Source organism: Apostichopus japonicus, chromosome 12, assembly GCF_037975245.1.
Source record: "Apostichopus japonicus isolate 1M-3 chromosome 12, ASM3797524v1, whole genome shotgun sequence".
Classification (NCBI taxonomy): domain Eukaryota; kingdom Metazoa; phylum Echinodermata; class Holothuroidea; order Aspidochirotida; family Stichopodidae; genus Apostichopus; species Apostichopus japonicus.
The window spans coordinates 21419718-21447603 of NC_092572.1; the positions used below are offsets into that span (position 1 = coordinate 21419718).

At 34.8% G+C, this 27886-nt stretch overlaps 1 protein-coding gene across 2 annotated transcripts; it reads left to right on the forward strand.

Moving 5' to 3' along the window:
• Positions 1-5000: 5000 nt before the first annotated feature.
• Positions 5001-27875, forward strand: LOC139977854 (high affinity nerve growth factor receptor-like). Of its 2 annotated transcripts, XM_071987542.1 has the most exons (16): positions 5001-5106; positions 6886-7182; positions 7387-7668; positions 8149-8469; positions 9520-9825; positions 14648-14770; positions 15354-15372; positions 15585-15661; positions 16021-16191; positions 16389-16499; positions 16893-17065; positions 17225-17344; positions 17918-18032; positions 18709-18802; positions 19344-19425; positions 20053-27875. In XM_071987542.1, exons 1-16 carry the CDS (start codon positions 5046-5048, stop codon positions 20176-20178), a joined length of 2478 nt encoding a protein of 825 aa, XP_071843643.1. In that variant the 5' UTR covers positions 5001-5045; the 3' UTR covers positions 20179-27875. The 2 variants fall into 2 exon arrangements, with proteins under 2 accessions (XP_071843643.1, XP_071843644.1); XM_071987543.1 differs by lacking the exon at positions 14648-14770.
• Positions 27876-27886: the final 11 nt, after the last annotated feature.

The following is a 27886-nucleotide window of genomic DNA, read 5'->3' on the forward strand; positions in this document are numbered from 1 at the left end:
TTTTACATTTCTTACCCCGTATGTCTTAAGGATGGCCATTCCTTCCAAAATCCCCGCTACGTGTTTGATGACGTCAGGAACTGACAATGAACTACAACAATAGTAGTCTCCATTATGTTTAGTATCACGTGACAAGACGCTATGCAGAATTTCACAATTGAGATGTTCACTAATCAGGAACAGTTTACCTAAAACAATGAAGGAATCAAAGATGAGGTTCAACAAAGTAATCTTCATAAATATTGACATTTTATTGGATATGGCTATCTCATCTATCAATTAGAATTATTAAATGTATTAATAAAAAGGATGACTCACTCTTGTTCGGACAATATATAATTACTCTTGACTTGATCAGAAGATCTTGTCGACACCAGACAGTCCATGACATCATTATCTTCCTAAACTGTCACTCATCAGGCCCGATGAAGGATGAGTGGGGCTAAATCATAACCCGAAAAAAAGTTAAAGACTTATATAGCAGTAAAGGACTAATAGAATAGTTAAGGACTAATTAAATAGTTAAAGACTAATAGAGCAGTCAATGACTCAAATAATAGTTAAGTACTAATATAGCAGTTAAAATATTAATACAGCAGTAAAGGGCTTATATAGCATTTAAATGAGTAATAGAGCAGTAAAGGACTAATTACGCAACAATTTTTTTTTCCAAAATGAGCCCGCTTTTGGTATGACAAAATTGCACGATTTATATATAAATAAGAGCATTTCTTAATTTAAAAAACGGAAAGGGTATTTTCTCCAAAAAGGGTCGCATCTTATTCTTTACAAGGGTCACTTTTCAGATTATTAAAACTTAAAGTAGTACTTGCTCCATTGTCTACTTCTGATTCGTTCACCACTGATCCTTTTCCTGCGAAAACAAGGGAAAGGAGATGCAATTCCTTTATGGGATATTTCCTGTTGGGGATGATATGTTTTTTAATGTTTGTAGCGAAAGCCTAATGACTCTTATACATCGATACGTTCAAATTGGTCAAGTAACTACCATTAATGTTGACTATGTGTGGCGGTAGCAGGGAAAAAAAAAATTTCAAAAAATGATTGACAACCGGTTTAAAGATTAATTCAGTGTTCATGGACGAAAACATGATGAAGACTTGAACATGATAAATAATTCAATGGATAAAAAACACACGAAGACATACAAGAGAAGTCGAATTAGAAATACAAATGGTACGTAAGTTGTAACCACAATATCGATTGACATATTGCAAGTGACTCTCTGGACTGATCTAGAATGAACACTGATTAGTTGAGAACCAGTAGCTTTCGCAATGCTGTGGAGGTGAGGGGGCATTCTTCATCTCCATCGAAGTGTTCAATGGGAGACTTTTTAATCTTCAAAAGTATTTAAGATAACACCTTGAGTTAATTCCTTCTTCATTTACCTAATTTTACAGTCCAAATTCTGTAGGCTATTTGAGAAAATGTTCCATCCATGCGCCATGCACCCGAAACTATAATACAGATTTTCAGCAAACAAGCGTCAATTGTTATTCAATCATGTTAAATGGATATTACGGTGGCAGACAACGTGACACTAATATCGAAAAGGAAAATATTCCACCGTCAGTTGTAAGCTTCCTATTCATAATTTCTATTTCTGGCGGAATCTGGTCAAACCATTGATAAAATGCGAGAAGGGTAAATCTTAACCGTTGAGCAAAATTAGCGAGATCGTCATCAACGCTCTTTGGGGTTGGGGGGCTTCAGTTTATTTTCATTCTATTTATTAAGCATATATACATGTAAACGTAAGAGAAAAGTGTAAAAATGTAAATAAAGAATCATAAACAAATATACTTAACGATAGATTGTTATATACTATCATACCCTTTGCAATATCTTTATCATAACGGAACATAGCGCTCACGGCACTCCGAGAGGGTCCTTAACTGTGTAGCACAAGAGCCATTTTGTGTGTGTTTTGACCTGTATCTTCATGTGTATTTAGTCAATCATTTTGGACCATCCACATTTTAAAAGCTTAAACTGTTAGATTTCTGGTGGTGTATGCCTTAATCCATATATATTTTGGTAACCTTACGCCAATTTTTAATTAAAAAAGTGATTTTAGGATATTTTCAATGAGAGTACACTTGAAAACCCTAGTTTTTCTGCACTGTGTGGGCTATTTTCACACCGTAACTTTTGTATGCGAAGTCCTATAATCCCAGTTCAAACGGTGAATTAATCTATGAATATTCATCAAGTTTTCTACCGATTCTTAACTAATTTGACCAATGAGAACCTTACGCCAAATTGCAAACTAAAAAGAAATCAGGGATATTTCTTCCGTTTCCCTTTGTTCTCAATCGACATGACGTCACGATACTGTACTCAGCACACGTTGGGGAATGTGCATTCAAGAAGTGTTGTCGTTTGATTGTGATATCTTGAGTTATTGTTAGACTTAACTCAAAATGTTTCTCAGTAACTTTCAGAAGACTGTATTTATTCAATTAATTGTAATTTCGGTTGAAAATAATACCTCCTAAGTGACATTTTCTGTATCCTTTTGAACCTGTTTCTGACCACGCGATGAAACGACTAAGTTGGAACGTACCAAACCACAATTTGTGGGGTATGGAGTTGTTCTAAAGAATATAGTTCTGTACTGTTTAGCACGCAATATAGCCTTACAGTGTACGGTCTATACTAGCTGCGTATAAGACAGTATTAATGATACTGTAGCCTATAGACTAATTCAAGTACAAGTCGTAATGGGGGTTCGGTCTAGTATTTCATTGGTATTAACTCCCTAATGTATAATGGAACAGTCCCTGACGCTCTCCGCCATCGCGTAATCGTCCACAGAGCAGCAAGGGGAAAGTAGGTCAGCAGAAAAAACGCAAAGCTGTGCTTGCTGCACAGCCAATTCTTAGTTTTCGCTGTGAGCGTTTTGGTCTAAAACTTTCCGTTATGATTAATTGTACATATGGAAACTGTGTTTCTAAGTGAAATGTGTTTCTCAATACTAAGGATAAAATCCACAATGCTTTCAAAATGAGCGCGGCTGGGATTGATTTCCTGCAATTTACATTTGTAAATGAAATATTTAGCATGAAGTTAGAAAAATGATACTATTTATAGTTTCATATGTTTGTCCAAAAAGCCAAAAGAGATACATTTTAAAGTTATTCGGTTTTGGGGACAACAACAAGAATTAGCATTCCTAAAGTTCATAACCCTATCACAGTGCCAAAAGTGTTCGGGAATATCTTCATCTTCTAATTTACAGAGTGGAATTTGTCTCTTCTTTTCTTAAAAATTAGCTGATTTGTACCAAGAATAAAATGTAAGTATCTAAACTGGAATTAACATATTTTCTTAACCCAAACACTATAAAAACAATATTAGCAAAAGCCAAATTTTTCCATTATCATTAACTAGATGTACTGCATATTTGATACCAGCAGAGTAAAACACTCCATTTAAGACCGTTGCATTCTCAATATGAACCAAGCTGTTGTTTCAAATGATTTTGAAAATAATCAGAAGGCACTGAAGCTGAAAGTTTACACCATAGAAAAAAGAGACCAAATCAGTACCCTTAAAGTTAGAACGAAAAAGATAAGTACCACCGTAACCTTACAATGACAGATTGAAAAAGACTTTTCATGCATTATCGATATCACCTAAATATATTTTCACCCAAGCGAATTTCATTGCATATAAGAACAGGCGAACATTAATAATATTAGGTTACCCCTTTTTGTACGGACGAGAGAGAACCGTCCGCATACCGTGGACCACTGCTTTAGAGTATTTTTGAGACGAGAAATTTTGGTAGATAATTGAGACTTAAAAGATCAGCTTTTTGATTCGTGGACTTTATACCTCATGATTTAACAGGGCCATAGGTGATGACTATACCACATTCTTAAAGAAAGCAGGAGTATTGTCATAGGTAGGACTTAAAGGGAGGAGAGATGATTTATTGTAATTTAGCAACGCTCTCCTTGGAAATAACATTGATGCCCTTACTATCGCAAATTTACCTTATATCATCATACGAATGTTCAAAACGATTATTTTTAAGCATTTCTGATACTATCTCGATTCCTTGATTTGAAATGAACTTCTAACTGGAGAGCAATTAATTCATATCTTCTAACTATCCTTATTATTCAAGAGAGAGAAGCTTTGTTCGAATGTGGACGTAATGGTTTGTTCTTGTTGACTTTCTCGATGTTGGACTTTATTATCCTGGCATGAACCACGCTGTATGGTGCACTCGTATGAAAGCTTCGATGAAACTGTTAGGGTAGTGTGGTTAGCGCTCACCCTCATAGCTGTTACAGTAACTACGTAGTTCATTTCATGTTACCCATGTAACCGTGTTACGAACACAAAGTAGTAATACTGATGCACGACTGTGGGACATGAACAGTAGTTGATGTACCAACCATTTAGTGCCAGTTCATTAACATGCGATTCTAACATGACGTCCCTGAACATGATGTACCGAAAAGGGTCTTTCCTCGTTCTCGGCATGACGAATTGGCGTAATTTAGAGAGAGGTGTGAACTGGAATCAAACGGTACCGTACCCTCTTTACTTTATCTCGCAGGCATGGCTCATCTTCATAGACATCTTGTCCATTCGCCCAGTTTTTTTGTGTCTTACCTTGGAATAAGTTAACAGCTTTGTAGATTGTAGATTTTACAACGAAACTATAACGAATGAACTTTATACGTAAAGTAACCCTTATCTTATACGTCATTTAAACAATTTAAAGTACTTTAAAGAAAATTAAAGTACTTTTACCTTGGAAGAAAACAAAGAATGTCAACCTAATTTATAAACCTTTGTAACTTTATGTCTTTCACATAGTAGTTAAACTTTACAGAAACGTGTCTCATCACACTTAAAAACTCATTCATTTTCATGAGTGATCTATAAAACTTGATATCTTTAATAATTAATTGCTTACTTTCATCGCATGATTGGCAGAATCAACATAAAAACTCGAGTACACAGAACGGACAGGGTTAACGTCAAAAGAATCAAGAGCAAAAATGGCGATAAGAAGGTTTGTCCTAATAAGCTTGTGTTGTGCTCTAGCGAACACAGGGCTAGGTAAGTGTTTCTATTCGATTCTTTCCATGGCTTTTTATTTTAAAACAATAGAAATACGACAGTTTTTAAGTAAATGAAAGAAATATTTTTGTTATGTATTTACTTCTCTTCTGAGAGCGTTATGGTCAAGTGGTTAAGACATTGGACCTGTGATCTAACGTTTGCTGGTTCCGAGTCCTGGCCAGCTCATTACGTTGTGTCCTTGGGCAAGGCACTTTATAATTTTGTGATGCGCCTTGAGCACCGTTATCGGTGGATATGTCTGCGCTTTATAAATCATCAATATTATTTTTTTAATCCTTTGTAGTAGTAGGCCATATCATTGACATTAAGAGATAAAGGGAAGTAGAAAAGTATTTCACAAAATAACATTGTATCTATATGTTGCAGGATTACAAAGATTTACAACTTGTTAATGTTATTTAATCTTTAAACTCGAGTTTATCTCGTATTTGTGTGCAGTCAATATTAAGGAAAAAAACAATACAGAACAACAACAACAACAACTAGAAACAAACTGCAATTCACGTGTTTAAATATAATATTCTGAACACCAAATGCAACCCTGACATCGTCATAAAGGAGAAACACACTCCATCCATATTATTACGTTCTTGGGATGAACAAAGTGAAAGAAAATAAAGGTGATTGTTTAGATTTAAGTTAAAACTTGGTCTACTGTTGTATTAGGGCCCGTGTATACAAATAACATTTCCTTTATTGACCCCAAACATTAGGAAGGGTTCTAGGGGAAGAAGGTACCTCTTCTCTTTTGAGAAATGTTCATAAGATACATGGTCCTAGTTACAAAATGAGTTTTATACTCTTCCACTTTTGAAGTATGTGCTACTTTGTACTATTTGCAATTCTTGCATAAGACCTTTCCCTTTTCTTTTCACACAAACAATTCTTTCGAATTTCTAAAAAAAAAAAAAAAAAATGCGACCCTAAAAGTTGGGATTCCCGGTTTGAAGACTAGGGTTTTAGGGGAATGTCACTCTGTCTCTGTGTAATGTCGTCAACAATTGGAATGTCTAAGTTTACCTTCATATGTTTAATATGTAAAACAATGCTAGTTAAGTCATATTATTATTATTACGTCACGGAGAAAACACTCGAAAATATCTTAACTGTCAAAGACTAAAGTGAACATATAATAGACAAAGAATGCATTTGAAATACCAGTAAGTTACCTTAATGATTCATGGTTTTGTAATGTTTCATTAAAAAATTCATTTTAGTATTAAAGGGCAACGCAAAGTGTTTAATGATTAAGGAAGTTTATTATTAGCATAGCTCTTGCATAGATGCTTGGATTTTTTCATGTATTTTAAGTATACTAGCAATGATTGAAGATCATCATTTTAATAATTAAACTTTCTCTGGCGATACATTAGTTCATTAAACAATTACATTTGGCAATAAATGTCGTAATTTTGAAAAGTGTTATGATTTCTATATGTCTTAAATAGAAATTTGTAACATAATATAGGATTGTACACGTTTAATAACTAAGTGTAATGACAAAATTAGTTTCTCCAACTGCTTATTTACCTAAAAGTATATCATCTAAAGATTATATGTAAGAATGAAAGAAAGTCCCAGATACTAAGTTTTCAAATTAAAGTTCTTAGTAGACTTGTCATATACACTTGGCATATTCTTAAGAGATCTTGTACGGAATACATTCCTAATCCATTGAAACATGATTTTAAGATATAGTTATGAAACATACTCTTTGATTTAATTACTATGGTAGTTTAATTTATCATCATACAGGATTATCGGTGCATACTGTCTTGATTAATGGTGACATTGAAATCGAATGGCCTATGAGTACTACACGCCAGGTCAGCTTTGTGGTCTTTGAAAAAGATGACGGACAACTTCTAAGGATCGATGAAACAAATGATTTTAAAGCAACTAATGGACCATTTTATGCAGAATTGAAAGGGAAATCGGCACTTATATTGAAGATATCAAATGCGTCACTAGAGAATAATGGAATTTACTCATACACTACGTATTATTATACTGGAAATGCCGAAGAAGGGATGATGCTGCTTCGAGTGCAAGGTAAGATTTCAACAAATTAAATAAATAATTTAATAACTAACTACCTTAATTCGAATCATAACTTCCCGTATTTAATTTTACGAATATGCAAATTAAATGCAGTAACATATCAAGAGAGCAATAATGAAAATTTTAGGTAGGACATTATATTTTTAAAAACGTTTTAACAAACTGGATTATATATTTTATTATATTTTCTTACAGGGCAGCCTGATTTGTTCAATGTGAGCAGTGACACTGTCGAAGGAGATGTCATACACGCATTATGTTGTGTGGAATCTACCATGGAACCTCTGATGACGTGGAGGGTTGATACAAGCATTTTTTATAAAATTAAGCAAAAAGCTTCTGTCCAAACAATCTCGGATTATAAATATTGTGATATGGTAGATCTGACTAGTCATCGGGTTTACAACGACAAATCACTCATTTGTGAAGTTCAAAATGGATTGCATCTCTCGGTTTCATCTTCTTTGAATGTTTCCTGTAAGTTACAAACTACGTTGTGTGGATGCTTATCGATCAATGCAAAATGCGTCCATTAAAAGGTGGAAATAATCGTAAGCATCTCAGCGGACAGAATTTAATCAAGAAAGTCTGAAAAGTATTCCAAAATTTCCATCGTTGTTTTGTTTCAGAAGACATGTTGTAAATATGAAGAACATATTTCAGCTGGAATAAAATTTCGCCTATCATTGGCAAAAGGGAAGCGTGCTATATAAGTATGATTTTAATAATTAGGGTAAAACTTTGCTGATTTAAAAATGACATATTTCCTCTTTGTAGATGTTTTGGCTTCTATGTTGTGTCATCCTAAGTAGAACAATAATGTGTCAATATTGCTCGTTATGTGTGCAATGGATCTGTTACTATAAAGATGAATGGTTTCATTTGTCAGCAGATAAAATGCTTCTACTGACGATATAACATGAACAGCTATTTTTTCTATTTTTTCTATCTTGACAGATGAACCGACGGTCACTGCTTCTGTCGATAGTGCTGTCATGTGTTCAAAGGTCACCTGTATATTACGGGAATTCACAGACGCATTGATTATATGTACAGGAGAAGGTAATCCCATACCAAACGTTGTATTAGAGAGTCCATTGAGAAGGATAGACTTACCTGAATGGAATAGTACCTTTATAGGAAACGTGTCAGAGTTTACAGTAAAGCGGCATGTCTGGATTGCTAACATCACAAGGAATCATTATGGCTTGTACAAATGCAGAGCGAGCAATGGTGTTGGAAATGTTGTCTATGATGCCGTACTGTTGAACATCACATGTGAGTTTTATAAGTCACTTTATAGTCTCTGTTCAAAATCTCCACTTGTAGCGCAATGAAGATTGGAGTAGTGAAGTGAAGTGTAGTGTACAAGAGACCGTTCAGTCTTGCGAAGGGTTCCTACGATATTGAACTATATATAATGCAGCTCAATAATTCCATTCGATCATGTTATCCTTTATAGTGAACGTAAGACAATAACATTATGGAATCACCAGCTGAAGCAAATCATTACATTATTTCTCGTAGCATTTTTCGAAATGATTATTTCCTTAAAGTTAACCTTATTATCTAATCAATAACTGGCCAGAGCAACAAACATTTGATGGATGGTGTTCATTTAGTTCAGTGTGAAGGGTAAATATTGTCTGAAGCGCGCCACAGCATGAGGCGACATTGGAAAGAGTGGACGAAATTAATGTATAATTACTATGTATGGATTATTAATATATAAGTCTGGGCAAAGGTGCAAACTTGAGCTATATTTTGCAAACATGAAAAGATGTTGAAGATTTCCGACTTTATAGTTCTAAGAATTTGTTGTAATACTCTGTTGCTGTGATGGGGGGGGGGGAAGCTAAACCCTAATGTTGTTCGGGGGTTGTGTGGGGGGGGGGGGTGGATGCTCCCAGTTTACGTGTCTGCATCCTAAAGCGCCTTACATTGTAACTTCTCAAAAGTCAGCCCTGTTACAAGCAACCAACATACCATGAAACAGTTTATGAAAAGAGCTGATGTTTTCCTGCCAACAAACCTTCTCAACAACATTGTTCTTATCATTTAGTAAGAAATATCACCACAATCAAAACCTAAGTGGCCCTTTACAATAAAAGAAACAAGACGAACATATAATCCATTTCCAAAATCACCCCTGGATGTGAAAAGCAAGACAAAACTTCAAATATTGTGAGTGTCAAAAATTATATTGGTTGATGACAACCTTTGATAGTTACATTTTAATGTAACCACACTGATTTGGATGAAAATCTACAGATTTAGTTAAGTCTTCATATATTTTATGATATATAAAATGTTATTGCCTTCGTACAGTTGACACGGCAGTGAAAATGCTCACCTCTCCTTCCAATATGTTCACATCAAATGGCAGTTTCATCGTTGAGTGTGCAAGTTATTCCAATCCATTGGCGGAAATGTCTCTACAGAAGGTAATTAATGGTGAGTGGGCTACTTTACGCAGTTCCACTGTTCCTGAAAGCAAGACAAGATTCACTGCAATTTGGAAGTTCACATTTGACGAGATCATTGACGCCCACGAGGGCCGATACAGATGTAAAGCGTATAATGGAATAGGTCGACCAGCAACATCTAACCCAACAATCTTATCGCCGGTCCAGCGTAAGTATAATACTTATACCTTCTGAAATCTGATAATACAGGTGCAGATCCAGAAAGGGGCGTTTTGAGGGGGGGGGGGGCTAGATATCCCTACATGAAGAGTCAGCCACCAACTTCCTTTATATCTTCTTGGGTCCGCCCCTGTATTTCTTTGCACTGTATGCACTGAAAAATTGCCCTCAAGAGAGCATGAAACATTTCATTGCTGACAATTAGCATGGCCAATACAATATTGTAATCACGTACACTTGTACGAGATTCATCTAAACTCTCCAGAATACATCCGTGATATTGAGATGCTATCTATGAAAGAAATCACCCTCAATGACTACTCCATTGGGAAATAGAAACTATTCGGCCATGTAGCTGCAGAATAACCATTTGATTTACATTCAACTCGCATATTCCGGTTTAGACTAAACATCCATAATGTGAAGAATGGAACAACTGTTGTGAAACGTTTCATTGTCTAAAAAACTGAAGTGCGCGTGATCATGTTTACACGCTCGAAAATCTTTTAAGAGTGTTTAACTTAGTTTAATCCTCCAAACTAGCTAATAAACGTGAAAATGAAAGTGTCAAGTTAGTGTAAGGATCGAAAAAAGGTCGTTAACAACACATTATGGTATATGGTTTAGACAAAGGCCAAGAAGTTGGCTAGTATACTCTTTAATGAGCGATTCTTCGTTTCGATAACTTTCTTTTTAATCTATTACTTTAGGCAGAATTTGAGTCTTAATATCTCAAAGTAGAAGACGAAATGAAAATGTACAGTGCTAGAAATGTTTCTATAACGTTTGCGATTTCTCAAGACAGTCATTTCTAATATATGATAAATCTATTTCATGCTCTTTTGAAGCCAAAGTGATGATAACATCAAATCCTAAGTACACCCTTTAAAAAAAATGTTAACCCATCATAAATTCTAATAAATAAACTGAAACATATTCGTAGCACTTAATATAAACAACTGAGACGATACTCAACGTCATTTAGCCTTGCGGCTTTACAATGCTTTTGTATTACTATTGACATTTTGTGTTGCATCTGGGGAACTAATGTATTGTGCCATTTTAAGTGGTTTAGCTACATTAATTGATTAGCTTCCGTTATGTAAAAGGTCCTTTTTCAAAAATGTAAATGTGTTAGAAGAAATACGGTTTGAGCTGAATGTAGTGTTGTTGAACTGTCTACAGCATATCAGAATTATCCTTCAAGAAGCTAACAGCGTTTGAGGTATCGGTTATGAAGCCACGAAATAATTCAAATTTTGGAGCTTATTCATGTTAAGGCATAATCTACTTTTTGTTAGCTTTTATTGAGTTGACCTATGATAGGTTATCTCTAAAACAATTGAAATGACGCCTCTTGTATTAAAATGTAAATAACGTTTTCTTCAAGAGCAAGAATCGATGTCGTCTTAACGGAAACTGCTTTTGATGACACTGTGATCCTTGCAGTGTTTGACCTAGTAACAGTAATGGTCCGTAAGTTTTGTTACAATTTACCTTACCAGGTACGGAACCATCCAGGCGCGTATTCAGAGGAAGTGGTTGTGCCCCATTTACAACCATTCTTAAGCACTTATATACTATTCAATTATGATATAAACACAATCTTGCGATTTGACTTATTACTTAAAGACCTTATTTACTTGTATCATTTTAATTTCCATGAGGACGAATCCCAGACACCACGCACTCCAACACTGACGTCGGCTGTAACGATATCAGGGTTACACCCTTCCTTTTAAAACCCTTGATTCGTCGCAGGCCACCGGTTTCTCGTTAGATCGGGGGAGGGTAACGTTTAAATCATGAGCGCATAAGGTATATACAATTTGTGAGTTACCTTGGGAAATTTTATATGCGTTATTACGTTTTTCTGTGATAATATGGACGTATATGTATGTGTTACCATTGTCGAAGCAAACCTAACAACGTGAGAGGGAGTCTAATGACAGAGCTTTCCTATGACGATATGAAATAATGGTCACCTGCTAGCAAATAAATCCCATATTGAGGAAGATACCAAAATTAATCACAAGCGATTGAGAACTTTGGCATCAATAATTGATAAAATTATGTTACATATCAGTCTGAGATCTTCTAGTTAATCTTCTTTCAAGAAAATATATTATGCAAGTATTTTTAGTAGTCTGCCCCAAAAACAATAAATAGGCGCTGCATTAAAATTGAGAGTCAATATGTTGCTTGATACATTGATACAACCAGGCATATTTCGCAGCACAGGTATCTGATGGTATACATAAACTTGGCAGTAGATCTGTATTGCTGGCTGAATAAGTCAACCACAACCACAAAGAGACTAATATCAATATATGGTATTTGTAAAGAATGCCGTTAAACGCTATTTGATTGATAAGTACTTACCAACCCCCTCCCGCTCTATCGATGTGAAAAAGAACATACCACCCAAAATGGCTGACGACGTGACCTCCATTGTGTAAACGAGCCTTGGTATTTCTGCCTTATTCAACCATATACTCGTAAACTTGTTACAAAGCGGTAGCATGTTGGATTATCGTACTTGTAAATGCACGATTACACTCATTACGTACAAACCATTTATATTTAGAGAGTTAGTTTTTAATAATGGTGTATTTTAATACTTTAATTATGCTCGTAAGTATGGTTTCCATGAAAACAATGATAATGATAACTCGAGAATCTTCCCGGATGTAGTCAGAGCACATCATGCTTCAGCTGTGGCTTCGACAATGTCACTTCGACAACTGCCTGTTGAACCTAATAAGACCGGTACGTTGACACGATACACACGAAGAACACAGTATCTACTGTAGATCTTATTGTTTTGTACCGCAGTAAAAACTGGATCGGGCTACGAATGGATTTGCTGGGATAACACATATCCTCAGTTCTTACTGTAATCCTTATAGCACACTCTACCGATTTATCAAATTTATCAGTACTGCCCCGCTTTTACTGTGGTACAACACTTTGTAATGACTGTAATCTCTGTGTGGATCGCGGTAAGTTAGTAATTAACACAAACATCGAAACTTGACTGCTCTACTTTAGTTTAAGATATTTAACTGCTAGCTTACTCTGTTAATAATACTTACGCTTGATACGTGCCAAACTTTTTGGTCGTCATCCGTTTGAGGTATGCTGTGTATATTATGTGTATACGTTATGAATATGTGTTATGTGTGTATGTCATGTACATATGTTATGTATATATGTTATCGTTGTAAATGTAATCCGTGGTGGCATTGCGCTTGGTGACGTCATTTGGATCTAATGACAGGGTTTTCTTAATGAAAGTAATGAAAGTAGATCAACTGCCTGCGAAGGAGTTCCACATGTCAAAAATAATTTTAAACGATTGTGTGCTATGTCGAGAAAGAAAAACATTTCTAGTGAATACGTATTTTCAACATCAAAACTTCTGTCACGTTCATAGCTATGTCACTAAGGATCGACAAATATATATTTATCATATTAGTACTGTATACCTGAAACAGTAACATGCTCATGATGACTTGTGTTTTCTAGTCTTCCCAGCAAACGTTTCGTCTTTTGTATTGATAACGTTATTTGTGGTGTAATGAATATGTAACGTAAACGTTTTCAGGATATTATTTCAAACATTTTTTCGTTAAAACATATATATATTATTAATATAACATTAATATCTCATAAAAACGTTATGCCGACGTTTTTATAACACCACATTGAACGTTATAAAAACATATTTTAGAGGCTCTGTGAATTTTTTTAGGGTAACGTTTTGTGTTTGCTGGGAATTGTCTTTGAATAGTATTGCAATTCTCTGAAATTAATACAAATTGTAATGCGATCTCGTCGATGATAATTAAGCTTGTTTCCCTCGAATCCCTGTATTTGTGTGCATTTTGATCATTGAATCCACAACGTATTCTTAGATCCCAGTACAGTCGAGGAGTTTGCTGCATGGACAATAGAGTGAAACTGCGCCATCTATGATGATAAAACACATTATGTATTGTTTAACGTAACTACTAAATTTTGAACTAAACTTTGATATCAATGTTAGAATATAACTTATTTTCCTAGTCTACTTTAGCAAAACAAAAATTCAATATAATGTCATTGTATATACCTCCTACCCTAGAATAGTCGAGAAGTTTGCTGCATGGACAATAGCGTGAAACTGCGCCATCTATAATGATAAAACACATTATGTATTGTTTAACGTAACTACTAAATTTTGAACTAAACTTTGATATCAATGTTAGAATATAACTGATTTTCCTAGTCTACTTTAGCAAAACACAAATTCAATATAATGTCATTGTATATACCTCCTACCCTAGAATAAATATCAGATGACGTCTATATTTCTTGAAATGCCAATAGGGATTACATTAAATAGAGCAAAATTCATTTTCTAATTCCAAATGCTGACTGATTCAAATGGGTGTATTGTGCATTGACTGTTGGGCATTGGGCATTATGTACTTATTGTATATTGGGGATTGCATATTAGGCATAATGTATTGAGCGATATTGACTGTAGACTTTGAACTTTCCCTTGACAATGGCTTCTCTCTGGGAACCAATTTTAAAACTCGATATGACGGTGTATCGATTTGTGATAGAAAAGTAGATGTTACGTATCATTTCGTTACTGTGCACCCTTCCAAATTCAGGTTTTACGTAAAGAAGCCGTACGTGTGTTAATGAGTAACATTTATTTGTTAATCAACAAGCCACCACGTTCATATTTTGTAGTCATGGATGGAAGTCTGATCTCTCACATCTCAAAGACGAACACACTCTTTGCTTGTTTCTTACAGCAACTGTACAAACGATACCAAAAAGAGATTTAGAAAACATTTGGGTGATTGTGGCTGGTGTTGTCGGGTCCATTGCCAGTTGCCTGTTAGTTTGTGCTTGTTTCACAGTCAGGAAGTTTAAATGTAGGTATAAGTGTTGCAAACGCATTTGAACTGAATACTATAAAACTATGGAAACAGTTTAAACTATAAAGGTGTTTTGTTTTACAAAAATCTTCAGGTTTGATCAAGTTACAAAAGTAAAGATAATTTACTGATATTTGGAAACATTTTATTTTACATAATATAATACCTTGTATAGGTTCCATATTGAATAACATAATAATATTACGAACTGGTATATTACTGTCATGCTAAAACCATTTTAATATATGACAAATTTATAGGAGACATTAATAAATTTAGCCGTACAGTCTTCTTGTTAGTACTACAATCATTGTTGAATATAACAACATAATATGTTCTGTATTTCATTGTTATCATTTAATGTTGCTGTAATGACATTCACATGCATAACTTAATACTCAGTATATTCAATCATTAAAACAAAGATATGTTTACTAACTATTGTATTTTGACGGAGTTATATATATATTTAGCTTCAAAATGTTATATATATTAAAGTATTTATTACCTTGTAATACTTTAATGAAAACGAACACAATTATAGAAAATGAATTTAACAAAATATTTACTTCATTTACAGTCAATCGAAAAGGACGAAGGTAAGCTTTATCAATTTAGTCTAGCAAAACCTTGACGCTTTGGAATTGAGTTTACATTTGAATGCTTAAATTATTTTGATTTCGAAACTGACAAATAACTTGCATTGAAATATTTTACTTTTAAGTATCAACAAGGTGTATAATGTTACTAATATCCCTTGGTATGAATTATCACGGAATGTCCGAGCTCTTTTCGTCGTTTATTTCTGTAGAAGGAAAGAATTGCCAGAGATACCTGTTGACGAGGACAACTCGCAGAACTCGCACCATTCTGAAGGAAGTGAACCTAGTAAGTTTACTCAAAATAAATCTAAATTTTAAGGAATGAATCAATGAAGGCATTTACGAAACTAAAACATTTATTACACACCGTAAGTAAAGCCCAGAGTACGTGTAACAGAGTACGATTAGAGTGCCGGTAACATAAAGTTATAATAATTAAGAAACTGAGAAATTACGTATGAACGGTTTATAGGTTAGTATATTTTATAAATGTCCTCCCAAAGAAAAGCATAAAGTATAATCATATTAGACAGCTACTTTTGTTAAATTTGACATACACCAGAAAGCGTCGGTCTTAATTACTAAAGGAAACGATATGTATTTGTGATGTTTATTTCCTTTACAAATCTTTTTATTTATTGGCAGATTACTATTCTACAGCAGATGCGATTGCAGGAAACAATACCCGGATGTTGAGTGAGAAAGATATTTCCATCATCATGAATATTAAAATGGGAAAAATCTACCAAAGATGGATGGGATCTGTTAACCTTACTGGGGAGACCAATAAGTGTGTTGTAATAACAACAATGCTAGGTTAGTGATAACATTCAATATTCAATATCTATAATCCAAGGCTGATGTCAACGCCGGAGTCAGAGATTGATATCGTCAATCATATTTATATCATTTAAATATATAACTTATATTAAGTGACCTTGTGAGCAACAGTTTGATATATACATGTTAACACGCTTTAATTTATTGCTGACCCTTTTCTGTCATATTTTCAGAAAAGCTCATTAGAAAGAAAAATATTCATTGGGAGGCTTTCATCAGAAAATGTCTCGAGTTGCCAGCATCGAGCCATCTAGCGAAGATTGAGGCAATATCTATCCAAAGCAGTGAGTTTGTCCTTTACATGCTTTAAAAAAGTAATAATAAGAAAAGATGGAATGTGAATCGAATCGATTCGTTTTCATTAAAACTAACATTTTTGGGTTATGATTTAGCTCCACCCGTCCCTCATCGGGTGTGATGATTGACAGTAAAGGAAGATAAGGATCTCATGGACAGTCTGGAGTCGACAAGATCTTCTGATTAAGTCAAGAGTCATTATATATTGTCCGAACAGGAGTTAATCATGCCCGGAGGGATTTTATTAACATGGATATTAATTCGAATTGATAATTAAGCTAGTCAGTTTTCATCTCGATTAGAATCATATTCAATGAAATTTTATTATTTATGGAGATTTGTTTGTTGAACTCCATCTTTGATTTCTTCTTTTGTTTTAGGTAAACTGTTCCTTATAAGTGAGCATCTCAACTGTGAAAATCTGCATAGCGTCTTGTCACGTGATACTAAAGATAAAGGAGACTACTATTGTTGTAGTTCATTGTCAGTTCCTGACGTCATCAAACACGTAGCGGGAGTGTTGGAAGGAATGGACATCCTTAAAACATTCGGGGTAAGAAATGTAAATGGGTTATATGCTAAATATTGTTGTTTATTGTTTAGTTGCTATTCGCATCGAACTTATTTTTAAACAAACGAAGCTTTCATTCAAACTCGAGACCACTTAATTATTTAAAAACTGCTTAACTTATTGGTTTTTATATTCTGTCAGTTCCTTCACCCTGGCTTAACAACCAAAAAGGTTTTACTAACCAAGGAAGGGCAGGTAAAATTGTTTGACTTCTGTCTGGCCGGTGATGCACCAAAAATAGCTGCTCTTAAGAAAGCACAGGTAAATAACTCAATCATTAATCGAGGTATGACCCTGTTCTTCGTGTCTAATAATTATATATATTTATTTACTTAGTTACTTGTACGGTCTTTATCATCAGAAGAGGTGTCTTTTGTAATTGATAGAGGAGTCTAAGATGTACAACGTTATTAAGTTCAACTAAGAAAAACACACAATACTTTAGCTGAATCGCTCGTTTTTCGCTAAGTTTTTGCATATTTGGTGGATTTCATTATAGAAGTACATTGTTATTATTATTTGAATGGAAAGCTCAATATACTAAAATCTCATACATGGACTATTCTAAACTGTTTTAAATATTAAAGTTAAATATACTCCATATGCAAATCACTGTTTTATTCTTAATCAAAACCTCCCTATATTGAATGACATCCCATAGCCCAATTGCATAATTTTCCAACGTAACTTACCATCATTTCGACTTTGAAAACAAAAATCAGTTGTGATTTTATTAACCCAAGTGTACAATTTTGGATGAGTATAACCTGAATGTAACATTATTAAATTAATACAATAAACTTTTATAGTTGTAAACTCCTTTTTCTTTTTCAGGTTCCTACGGTAACTTTGAATCAATTTCCACCTGAAATGTTACTGTCGAATCATTATACAGAAACCAGTGACGTGTGGTCTACAGCAGTAGTAATATGGGAGATTATGTCAGCTGGTAAAAAAAATTGATAATAAACAAATCATTGTAGCTCATAATAAAGTGTTCAATAAAAAAGTACGTTGCTTATTATAACAGAAAAATACAGAAGTTGTCAATTAAAAAGTTTCATGTTTCACATTTGATTAGTAAATTGAATTTTATTGAATATATTTATCTCCAATAAAATAAGTACATCACAGATAACTCAAGTTTTTGAGTTTTACTTAATTCTGAGTCAAGTGGATTTGCTCAAATATTTTACAGTAATTTGAACGCGGAAGAAACATGTAAATATTCTATAAAGAAAATCAACTTATTATAATTATCTATAGAGACACCTAGATATATTGTTCATGAAATACCGTCGAATGCAATCCAGTACCAAATTATAATATTGCACATTTTCTCTGCTCTTATCTTTATAAGGTTATTTTATTAGAAGCAGAGACATGAGCATCATGTAAGACTATGATGTCTGAAATTAATTACTGCATTTATAACAATTGGTAGTATCATGTATAAGTAGAGTGAATGCAAGAAGGCAAGGATTGAATTTGACAATAGTTATGACAGACACCCAGGTGTACAACTGTCTGAAAGACGTGATAACCTTGGTGTTCCCTCCATACGCAAGTTGGATATACATATACATATACCTGTTTCGATATTTCTACACTCGCACATCTCTTAGGAAGCCCACCGTTTCCTGTGGACAAGGAAGTTAGGCTTGACGATGAGGCGATCACGCCATCAGTACCCTGGCCGGAGAAGTACTGGCAGATAAAGTAAGAAGTCAGTCTTTAAATTACCCTTTCATTCTATGAGTGTCGAAGTTACCGCATTCAATATAAGTTAAAGTCGGTGTGTAATTAATTCTGTATTTTACAGCAATTATTGTAGGTTGTGCAACTATCTCACAGTGTATGCGATTTTTAGTTGGATTAAAATTTTGTAATATGATAGAGTAATAGTGGAGTATTTATGTGCTTACTTAGGTGACCATAAATGAATTTAGTGTTTCATGGAGGGCTGACTTATTTGTTTCAGGTACTTTCATCCAAATGAGTGTTTCCATGGTCACTTTAATTAGAGCAATGTAATACTCATTGATATGTAAATCGTTGGAAGAGTCCTTTATTTTAACCAAATAATAGCCTTACGATTTCCAGTGGGAAAACTTACAAGACAGTAATCATGAAAGTAAAACTTATTAAATGTGTTTATTAGTATAACACTTATTGTACTTCACATGTACATTGAAACATATAAAATAGTACACTGCATCTGCTGCTTCACTATTTGAATTGATTTCTTAATCATCTGCAGAGATAAAATCTTGTTTGATTGCTGGAAGCATAACTCATCTCTTCGACCTTCCATTCATCATCTGAGGGGAACATTCGTAGCTGTAAGTAATATATTACTCATCTTAGAACAGATATCAGTCACCATTACGTATCGATAACAACCCAGTTAAATCATTCTGACAACTAACCCAATATTGAAACGAGTAGTAGAATTCGTAAAATGTTATGGTTTGACAAAGGAAACTGCCACATGAAATTAAGCGGCATTTTATTCACAATAAAGGTCCTATGTCGACCATTACGATGTGCTATGTCACGTGCAAGGATAACGATGTAACTGAATATGTAGCCTAACCTTAGGCAGTGTATAATAAAAATCGATAACCGATAGTTGTAGTTATACAGATTTCTCATATTACCAGCTTAATGTGGCCTCACTGAATATTTATTTTAAATATATGTGGTATGTCAGACGATGTATAAATCCACACTTGGGTGTAACAACGACATAATGTATTGTAAGATACATTGTTGACTACGCTTGGTATGGGCTTTCTTTTCTGTTGTGTTGAGATTCCCATAAATATTCATATCTAACTTATTTATGATTTCTATTGATTTGATTGTACCTTTAATGTAAAGAAGTTCAGTTCAGGCAACGTTTAATATATATTTAGCATTTATTTGTTGATAGTGTCTTGCAAAAGTCCCTTATTATCCCTTAACAGATATTTGAAAAATTAATCACGGACAGTTCTTATGAGATACCGATACCTACGACGTATTTACCTATGAGAGCCCTTGATACCGCTCAACTTACCTATGCAGAACAAATCTACCATGCTGGAATGTGAACTGAGTGTGCCTAGGTTATAATACTGGCGATTGGTAACCGCTACGAAACTTCAAGATTTCCCTGAAGTCACGGGACCTACCTAAGCAGACCACATATGCCATGTTGTGTAGAGTATAACAGGGTGTCGCATATGCTCTTATCGTCAGTCATTATTGACCAGCACCTGTAGAGTAGAACTGGGTGTCAAATATGTTCATATCGGCAGTCATTATTGACTACAGCAGGGTTTACCTCCGCAATTAGATAGTTATCATGCAGGATAGTAGATTAGGATTTTATCATTGGTATCAATTGGTGTTTTCTCAGTAATATATTATTATTAGTATACTTTATATGTTGAGCGTAAAGATGAAAGACTTTATAACAATTCATGCAACTTTGATCTTTCATTGGTTATAAGAAAACTACCCTTTCTTCATTCCCTTGATATAAACAACCTCAACAGTTTCTGATATATTCATATCACTATGGACAACATTAACAGAGTTAATGAATTGAAAGTTATGGAACAAAACAACCCCACTGTGCTAACCATACTACTAATTTCCTCCATATAAGTTACCCATTAACCCATAGGTTTCTTATTAGATAAATTTTAACTTCATATTTTCTTGTTACAGCTAGTGTTGTAAATTTATCCATTCCTTGGACCAAAAAGTCATTATTATAAACAGTAAGATACTTTTTTATTATACATTTCTATACGTTCTCTGTCGTGTACATTGTATATCGTTTTGGTGGCTACCGTAATTTTACCCTCATTTTCTGTTAACAGGAGCACTATTTTTCGTCCATTCATCAAGCTTAGATGATATTCAAAGCTAAAGTAATATAAAGGTTGAATTAACGAATAAATTTCTGTGTACGCCTTTCCTTGTACATCATTGTGCAATTTTGTTTAAAGATGAATATATTACAACACAATCGTGTAATGCATATATTGACCTCGTTTTTAAGTCAAAAACGTATCACAGTGTAAGCCTCCATATATAATTACCAGGCTAGGTTATAATTACGTCATAGGATTCCTTGTCATCTTTCTTATGCTGTTCTTTATTTTTGCGCGGGCCAGACCACTGTATTCCCTGAACCCTCTCGTCATACATGACAACAGCGGCCATCTTTTCCTTCTTTTAGTCTTAGCAAATTAATGAGGAGGTAGGAGCAAGGGCTTCTAAAGTCGAACTATTTCCCACATCCAATAGTAATCACCGCCAAGTATATCATATCTCTATCTGACCACAGTAAATGTTAATCAGCATATTAGATTGTAACGTAGTAGGACGTTTTGACCCGCTGTATAGGTTTCCCATGTACATGCTTTGAAAACAAATTAAACACAATTATCATGGGAAGTGGCGGGATAGTTTCCCTTCCGAATAATTGCCGTTGATATCTTCGCTGATAATTAGTTTACAAGTTATGTAGGTACTGAATGTTCATAGAACCTAATACCATTTACAATCGTCTCTCATAAACTGATTCCTTACTGATTCTCTCATAGGTTCCTTGTATGAAAGTTTATACTACAACAAGAAAACAATATTTGTTTAATACTTCGTTCTAGCATGATCTGCCGTATCATGGGAGTATTTCTAACTAAGACTCGTACATATTTCTTCCAACACACGGCAGTTGATTGGTTGTTGCCACTTCAGTTTCATATCGTTAGTTTCTTGTAAGAGCTTACTAAGTTCGTTGAGGCTTAAGAAAGATTATTGATCCAATTTCCAGCAGAGTGACATAGCTTCATACCTGTAAAATAATACAGTTAACGTGTTCTAGGAATCAAGTCGGAGCCCAAACAGTATAGTATCTGGTGCCAATTACCCCCCCCCCTTTATACCCCCCACACACACACATTCATTTCTTATTTACTGCTTGGCTTGCCTATAAGAGTGGTTATCTTGTGTAAGTTGTCAGATTCAAAGGCACCAGGAGTGCACTCTGTACAATCATAACACTTAGGTAATACGCCCTCATTGACAGTTATACATAGCCAGTTTAAACGCATTCACAAACCAGTAGAATCACTGCGGTCGACTGGTACGGACTTTGGTCTGTGGCACAAGATCCGGTGTTCGATTCCTATATACCTTCGCATGATGAGTCCCAAAAGGACGAAACCGGTCGTGAAGTGGAATTTTTCTGGTGTGTTGTTCTTTATTTATTTACTATATATCAGTCATACCACTTGCTACACATTCATTTCTTTTTACGGCTTGGCTTGCCTATAAAGAGTGATTATTCTGTGTAAATTGTCATATTCAAAGCACCAGGGGTGCACTCTGTACAATAATAACACTTGGGTAATAATGACAGTTATACAAAGCCAAATTATACACATTCACACACCAGTAGAATCACTGTGGTCGAGTGGTACGGACTTCGGTCTGTGGCACAAGATCCGGGGTTCGATTCCTATATACCTTTGCCTGTTGAGTCCCAAAAGGACGAAACCGGTCGTGAGGTACGTGGAATGTTTCTGGTGTATTGTTCTTTATTTATTTAAAGTCTGTTCAAAGTATCTCTTTCGAGATCCGGCTTTAGGAATCACAAATGATTTCGAGTTGGTTAGAATCATGTAGCATCTCTAGAGTAAGGCAAATATGTGACCAAAAACAGAACTAGTATTGTTCGATACAGGTGACAAACGTCTACAGTGGTATTACGTCCTCCTTATCGGTTTCCAACCTCTGGACATACAATCAGCGTCCATAAGCTAGTGTTTAGGGTGTCCGTATATAAAGCCGGAGGCCCAGGTTCGAACCCCGGTGGAGGCAGGAAGTTTTTTTTCACTGTTCTTGACTTTCCATCTCATTACGATTTGAATTATATAAATAGTCGACACCAGTTTTCACCAAAAGTGTATCGTCACCTGAAATTTCAATGACTCCAAATGTTTTCACAATTGTTTCATCTTCCGAAAGATCAGTTATGAGTCAAAAAAAGTATTTAATTCATCGCCAGTTCTTGTCGTTTCTTTAAAACTCAATTTCCTTCCATTATGTAAAAAATATACCCAGTAATAAGTAAAGCTTAATCCTTCAGAACAGCAAACATGAAACAACTATAATGATTCGAAATACATATATCGAGAACATATTAACTCTTTTTGACGATACCAAAAGACGAATCCTGCTCTTATTCCCTGTTCAGACAGAGAAGAGTGCATTGAGCTAATTGTCTTAATATTTGATGAGTATACAGGCACGGTTTGGAAGCAGGGTAAGAACGGCATTTTCATTTTGAATGTTAAACTCTAGGGAATAGGGGACATAAAATATATGTTACAAAAGCATAGTGTAAGGTTTCTGAGCTAGTGCTGGTAACGCCTTGTACTACGTTATCTTGAACGTGTTACCTTAACAAGAGGTTCACCTCTTTTTTGAAGTATATTTTAAAAGTCTACTAAACACTAATTTAGAATTGTGGTAAAAGGCGGAAAAAAACCCCCACATTACCTGAAGAACTCAAGATGTGAACGTAATTTTCATCAGTTGTACCTGTATGTAACATTACTTTTACTTCTCTAAAGAGAGATCATCGTAGAATTCTCACTCTTTGGAATTTAATGTGTAGTGAATTATCACCCGAGGAGAAAGGTTATAACTGTAGAAGTGCCCGAAAACACCAATATTGTTCAAATTAAGTAATGCTTGAAAGAAAAATGAAAATGCCTTCCAAAAACAGATTAGTTGTTGTAGAAACATGGACTTTATCCATAGCAGTCCATTCTCCATGGATTTCTTTCTGTAGTCGCATTCTCGGTAAAGAGTTCGAATGTGTCTCTTACATGTCTTTCATCACGCAGGTGATAAGGCATGAGTTTGTAAAAAAATACCAGACTGTCGATAAGAGTATATCAGGATTCAAGGTAGCAATTAAATTTCAGTCGACAAGTAAAGAAACAAGAAAAGACAAGAAAAAGTAAAGAAAATATGCTGGAAAGATCATCACCAATGAGTCTCTGCAATTCTTTAATCCATCTAACCTTGAACTTGAGCCAGAAATGTCCGTAGATCAGCATTCCCTATACTATAGTAAGTGATGTATGAATATGTTCCACCATTTCCTGGTGTTACATTTGAGATCGTTAACACATGTAAAGTACTTGTCAGTTTGGTATGATACTGTCCTTAGGTCATTTGTGTTGATTTTACTAGATATAGGAGTATCAGCAGTTCTCCATCTTTCTCAGGTATCATGTTGACTCAATCCATCGTACAGCATCCCTTTGTCATTCTAATTCAAAGTCGTCACTGATTAGCGCTGTATATTCTGTGTGCAATCATATTTAAACATTTAAAATACAAGCACGCATCGTGTTTTCTTCTTGTTCATGATATCAGTCATGACATAAATATTTCAGATTGTATACTTCAAGCAGCCAATGGAAACTAAATAAACATATGGAAGGCCGTGGTTCCTGTTAGTCTAATAATATATATATGAAGGAAATATAAATTTACCTAAAGTTTCGTGAAGTAAAACCTTACAGACAAGATATCGAACATTGCGACATCCTTTAATGTATAACCTTGTCTATACATAGACCTGCTACTGCCTCTTGAGTCTCTAGTCAGCTTTTTTTTGGAGAATTATTGCTTTTGTGATGGACTGGGGTCATTAATCTTTCTAGACTGGGGTTATTATTCTTTCAAAACCTACAATATATATAGTTGTTTTTTAACTACATTTACAATGGCGGAGTGTATAGCCTAGTGGTTAACGCCGGCGTCTCCCAGTCATGAGATCCCCGGTTCGATTCCCCGCCGACAGCAAGGTGTGTCGTCTGGCAAGGGTGTTGTTCAATAACAACTTCCCGACATGGACGTTAAATGGATGTGTGCCGAGAGATTGGCTTCGGTCAGCTTGCGAGTCTATAAGCCTCCATGGCTTCTTTCGCGAGTTCCTGCTTGCGGGAAGATCACATATACTTACATACATACATACATACAATCACGGAGAAAGCTTAACAACTTTTAATAACACTCAACTTCATAGATAATATACAAATTTCACTTACATATTAACTCTGTCTCACTTTGGGACGCTCATAAAAGACATGTCTCGAAAGTAAAACATATGCTGTAACCTCGGTGTGCGAGAAAATGGCTTTCGAAATTTTAGAAACACAATCCTTGCTTCCGGGATCATAAATGGACTTAACACAGAGAATTAACATATTCATTGTAACGTTATATGTATGTGTATGTGTATTGTAATGTGCATTAATATATATAACAATTTTTCGACCTTAATCTATGTCTTGTATGTTTTGCTACCTTTTTTTAAGCAATAAACAACACGTTAAAGAGTGCTTTGTTTATTAAAATAACATGCAACGACGGTATCATCAAAAACGGTAACGGGGACTGCCTTAAAAGTTGTAATTATATCGACTGTCAGTAGATATCCTTAACTGTGGAGGTCATCCCTGAATGCGATATGCTTAAAGCACGATGATCCATATGCCATTGGATAAGAGTGTAAAGGAGCCTATGCGGTTGCGTGCACGTTTTAATTATATTTATTGCTGCACTAACTGCACTCATGTTCTGTTAAACAAAGTGTTGTACTGTCACAGGTCAGGTCACGTTTAAGAAATCATCTGCTGTTTTGTAAGCGATCATCGTCAACTACCTTTTTAATCCATTTAAAGAGTTTTAGAAACAAGGAACATGCATGTGACCAAAAATCACCGTCTTTATACTTTCCTTTATAATGATAAAAATGAAATGAACAACATCTTGGGATGATTACCGTGACTTTTGTGATTGTTATTCCTGTTTGACAGATGGATGAAGTATATCAGCCACCCCACCCGTCCTCCTCCAAGTATTTTGTCCGGTATAATCTCAACTATCTTAGTTTCTGCGGTAGAGTATTGTACAGTATAGAATGTCATACACATGCAGCTGTATGGTAGAAACGTGTTTAACCTTTACTCTGCACAGAGCATCACATCCATGCCGTTTAAGTTTGTAAAAACAGAGAAACATGAATCGCAGTTGTATACACTGTTCATGGATTAAAAAAAATGTGATATTTTGTGATATAACATATGGTCATTGCTGTACAATTCATCAGAAAGTAGATTATTTAAATGAAGTTAATATTACAGTAACACTTAATGTGCGGCTCAACCCCCCTCCAAAGAACCAACTTTATACAATTTATACCAGAAACCGTAGAGTTAACACAAGCGTGGAATACTAACACAGGGGAGATGCAAATAATCGTTCACTGTGTGACAATAGACGAGGAGCTGATAGCCATCTTAACACTAGGCTATAGCCATCTAAGCACTAGGCAATAGCCATATTAGCACTAGCCTATAGCTATCTTAGCACTAGGTTATAGCCATCTTAGCACTAGGCTTTAGCTACTATACTGACTGATATTGTTACACAATGAAATATTATGCTATACATAAACGATAGCGACAGACTTTGGTACAGAGGATATGTACAGTAAAACAGAATGTGCTTAAATCCAACTACATAAGCAAACCTTATCGTGTTTGCATTTGCGCACTCTATTATCCATATTCTCCGCTTTTAATTGTTCGGGGCTAAGGTTATATGTAATACCATTTTATTGTATTCCTATCTTCTACAAAGGAATTTACTGTTGACAAAAATGTGAGAGACCGCAGATTTTTTTTTTAATTTCAAAGCATGTGGTGATCCAGTTAATCGATAAATCTATCTTTTTATTTTTATTATTATCAATTTATTATTATTACTTTAATTCCCGTTCAAAGATGATTAAACCAAGTAATCTACCTTCATTTTCTACTATAATTGCTCTTGATATCAGTAGCAGTGCCATTACCCCCACCCCACCTCACCCCTTCATATAGGTTCATTAATCTCGGAATGGTTTAGCCCTAGGAACTATACTAGGTCTGAATAATGAGCATTTTATTGTAGAACATAATTCAGAGTAAGTTATACGACTTTGGAAGTCATTGTTCTTGTTCCTAAAACCGTTAACATTCTACCTTGATAACATGGAAAGGTAAAAAAGAGAAAGTAAATGGTTTTCAGATCATTGTGGCACTAGACATCAAAAATTTACAAAATGACAGCTCTCAGATTCGACTTTGAAACTATACGATATATCTCGACGGAACTACGTTTTTCTTTTCCTGTTTGGCGGGCATTTTTCTTCACAAGAATTTCTGTCACATTAAATTGTTTTATAAAATTTAGTTAAAAATAAGTTATAAATAAAATTATTGATTGGGAAAGATCATGGTACGGTTTGTGTCCCCTTCAAGAGGGAGTTAGTTTCTAACTTCGGATAGTGAAAATTGCATTAGTTCAGAGGGTTTGCTACTATAAAACTCCAACTAAAACCCTACTTATATTTAATAATACTCATTAATCCTTATCGAACAAATTGACGAATCAGAAATCCGTAAAGGTCCGCCTTTACAATTTCAACGTTTTCAACAAGTAGAAGGTGATGAATGTAACAAAAAAGAAGCAAAGTACAAACTGTTTTGATAATATACTTTTACGAATTAAGAAAAGAGCGGCACTGGAATTTTTATTGCGTTATGTTTGCTTTAGCTTGTTTAGTACCAAGCTTTGTTATCTACGTTTCTTCAACATTAAGTGGTGTTCATGTCTCCATTATCTTTCATCTCTCTTTCTCTTCCTCTTCCTCCTCCTCCTCCTCCTCCTCCTCCTCCT

Excerpts from the sequence above, each read along its gene's own strand:
- LOC139977854 (XM_071987542.1), top strand. The coding sequence starts at position 5,046 with ATGGCGATAAGAAGGTTTGTCCTAATAAGCTTGTGTTGTGCTCTAGCG. Across the intron at positions 7,183-7,386 it reads GATGCTGCTTCGAGTGCAAG|GGCAGCCTGATTTGTTCAAT; the intron begins GTAAGATTTCAA and ends ATTTTCTTACAG. Across the intron at positions 9,826-14,647 it reads AATCTTATCGCCGGTCCAGC|CAACTGTACAAACGATACCA; the intron begins GTAAGTATAATA and ends TGTTTCTTACAG.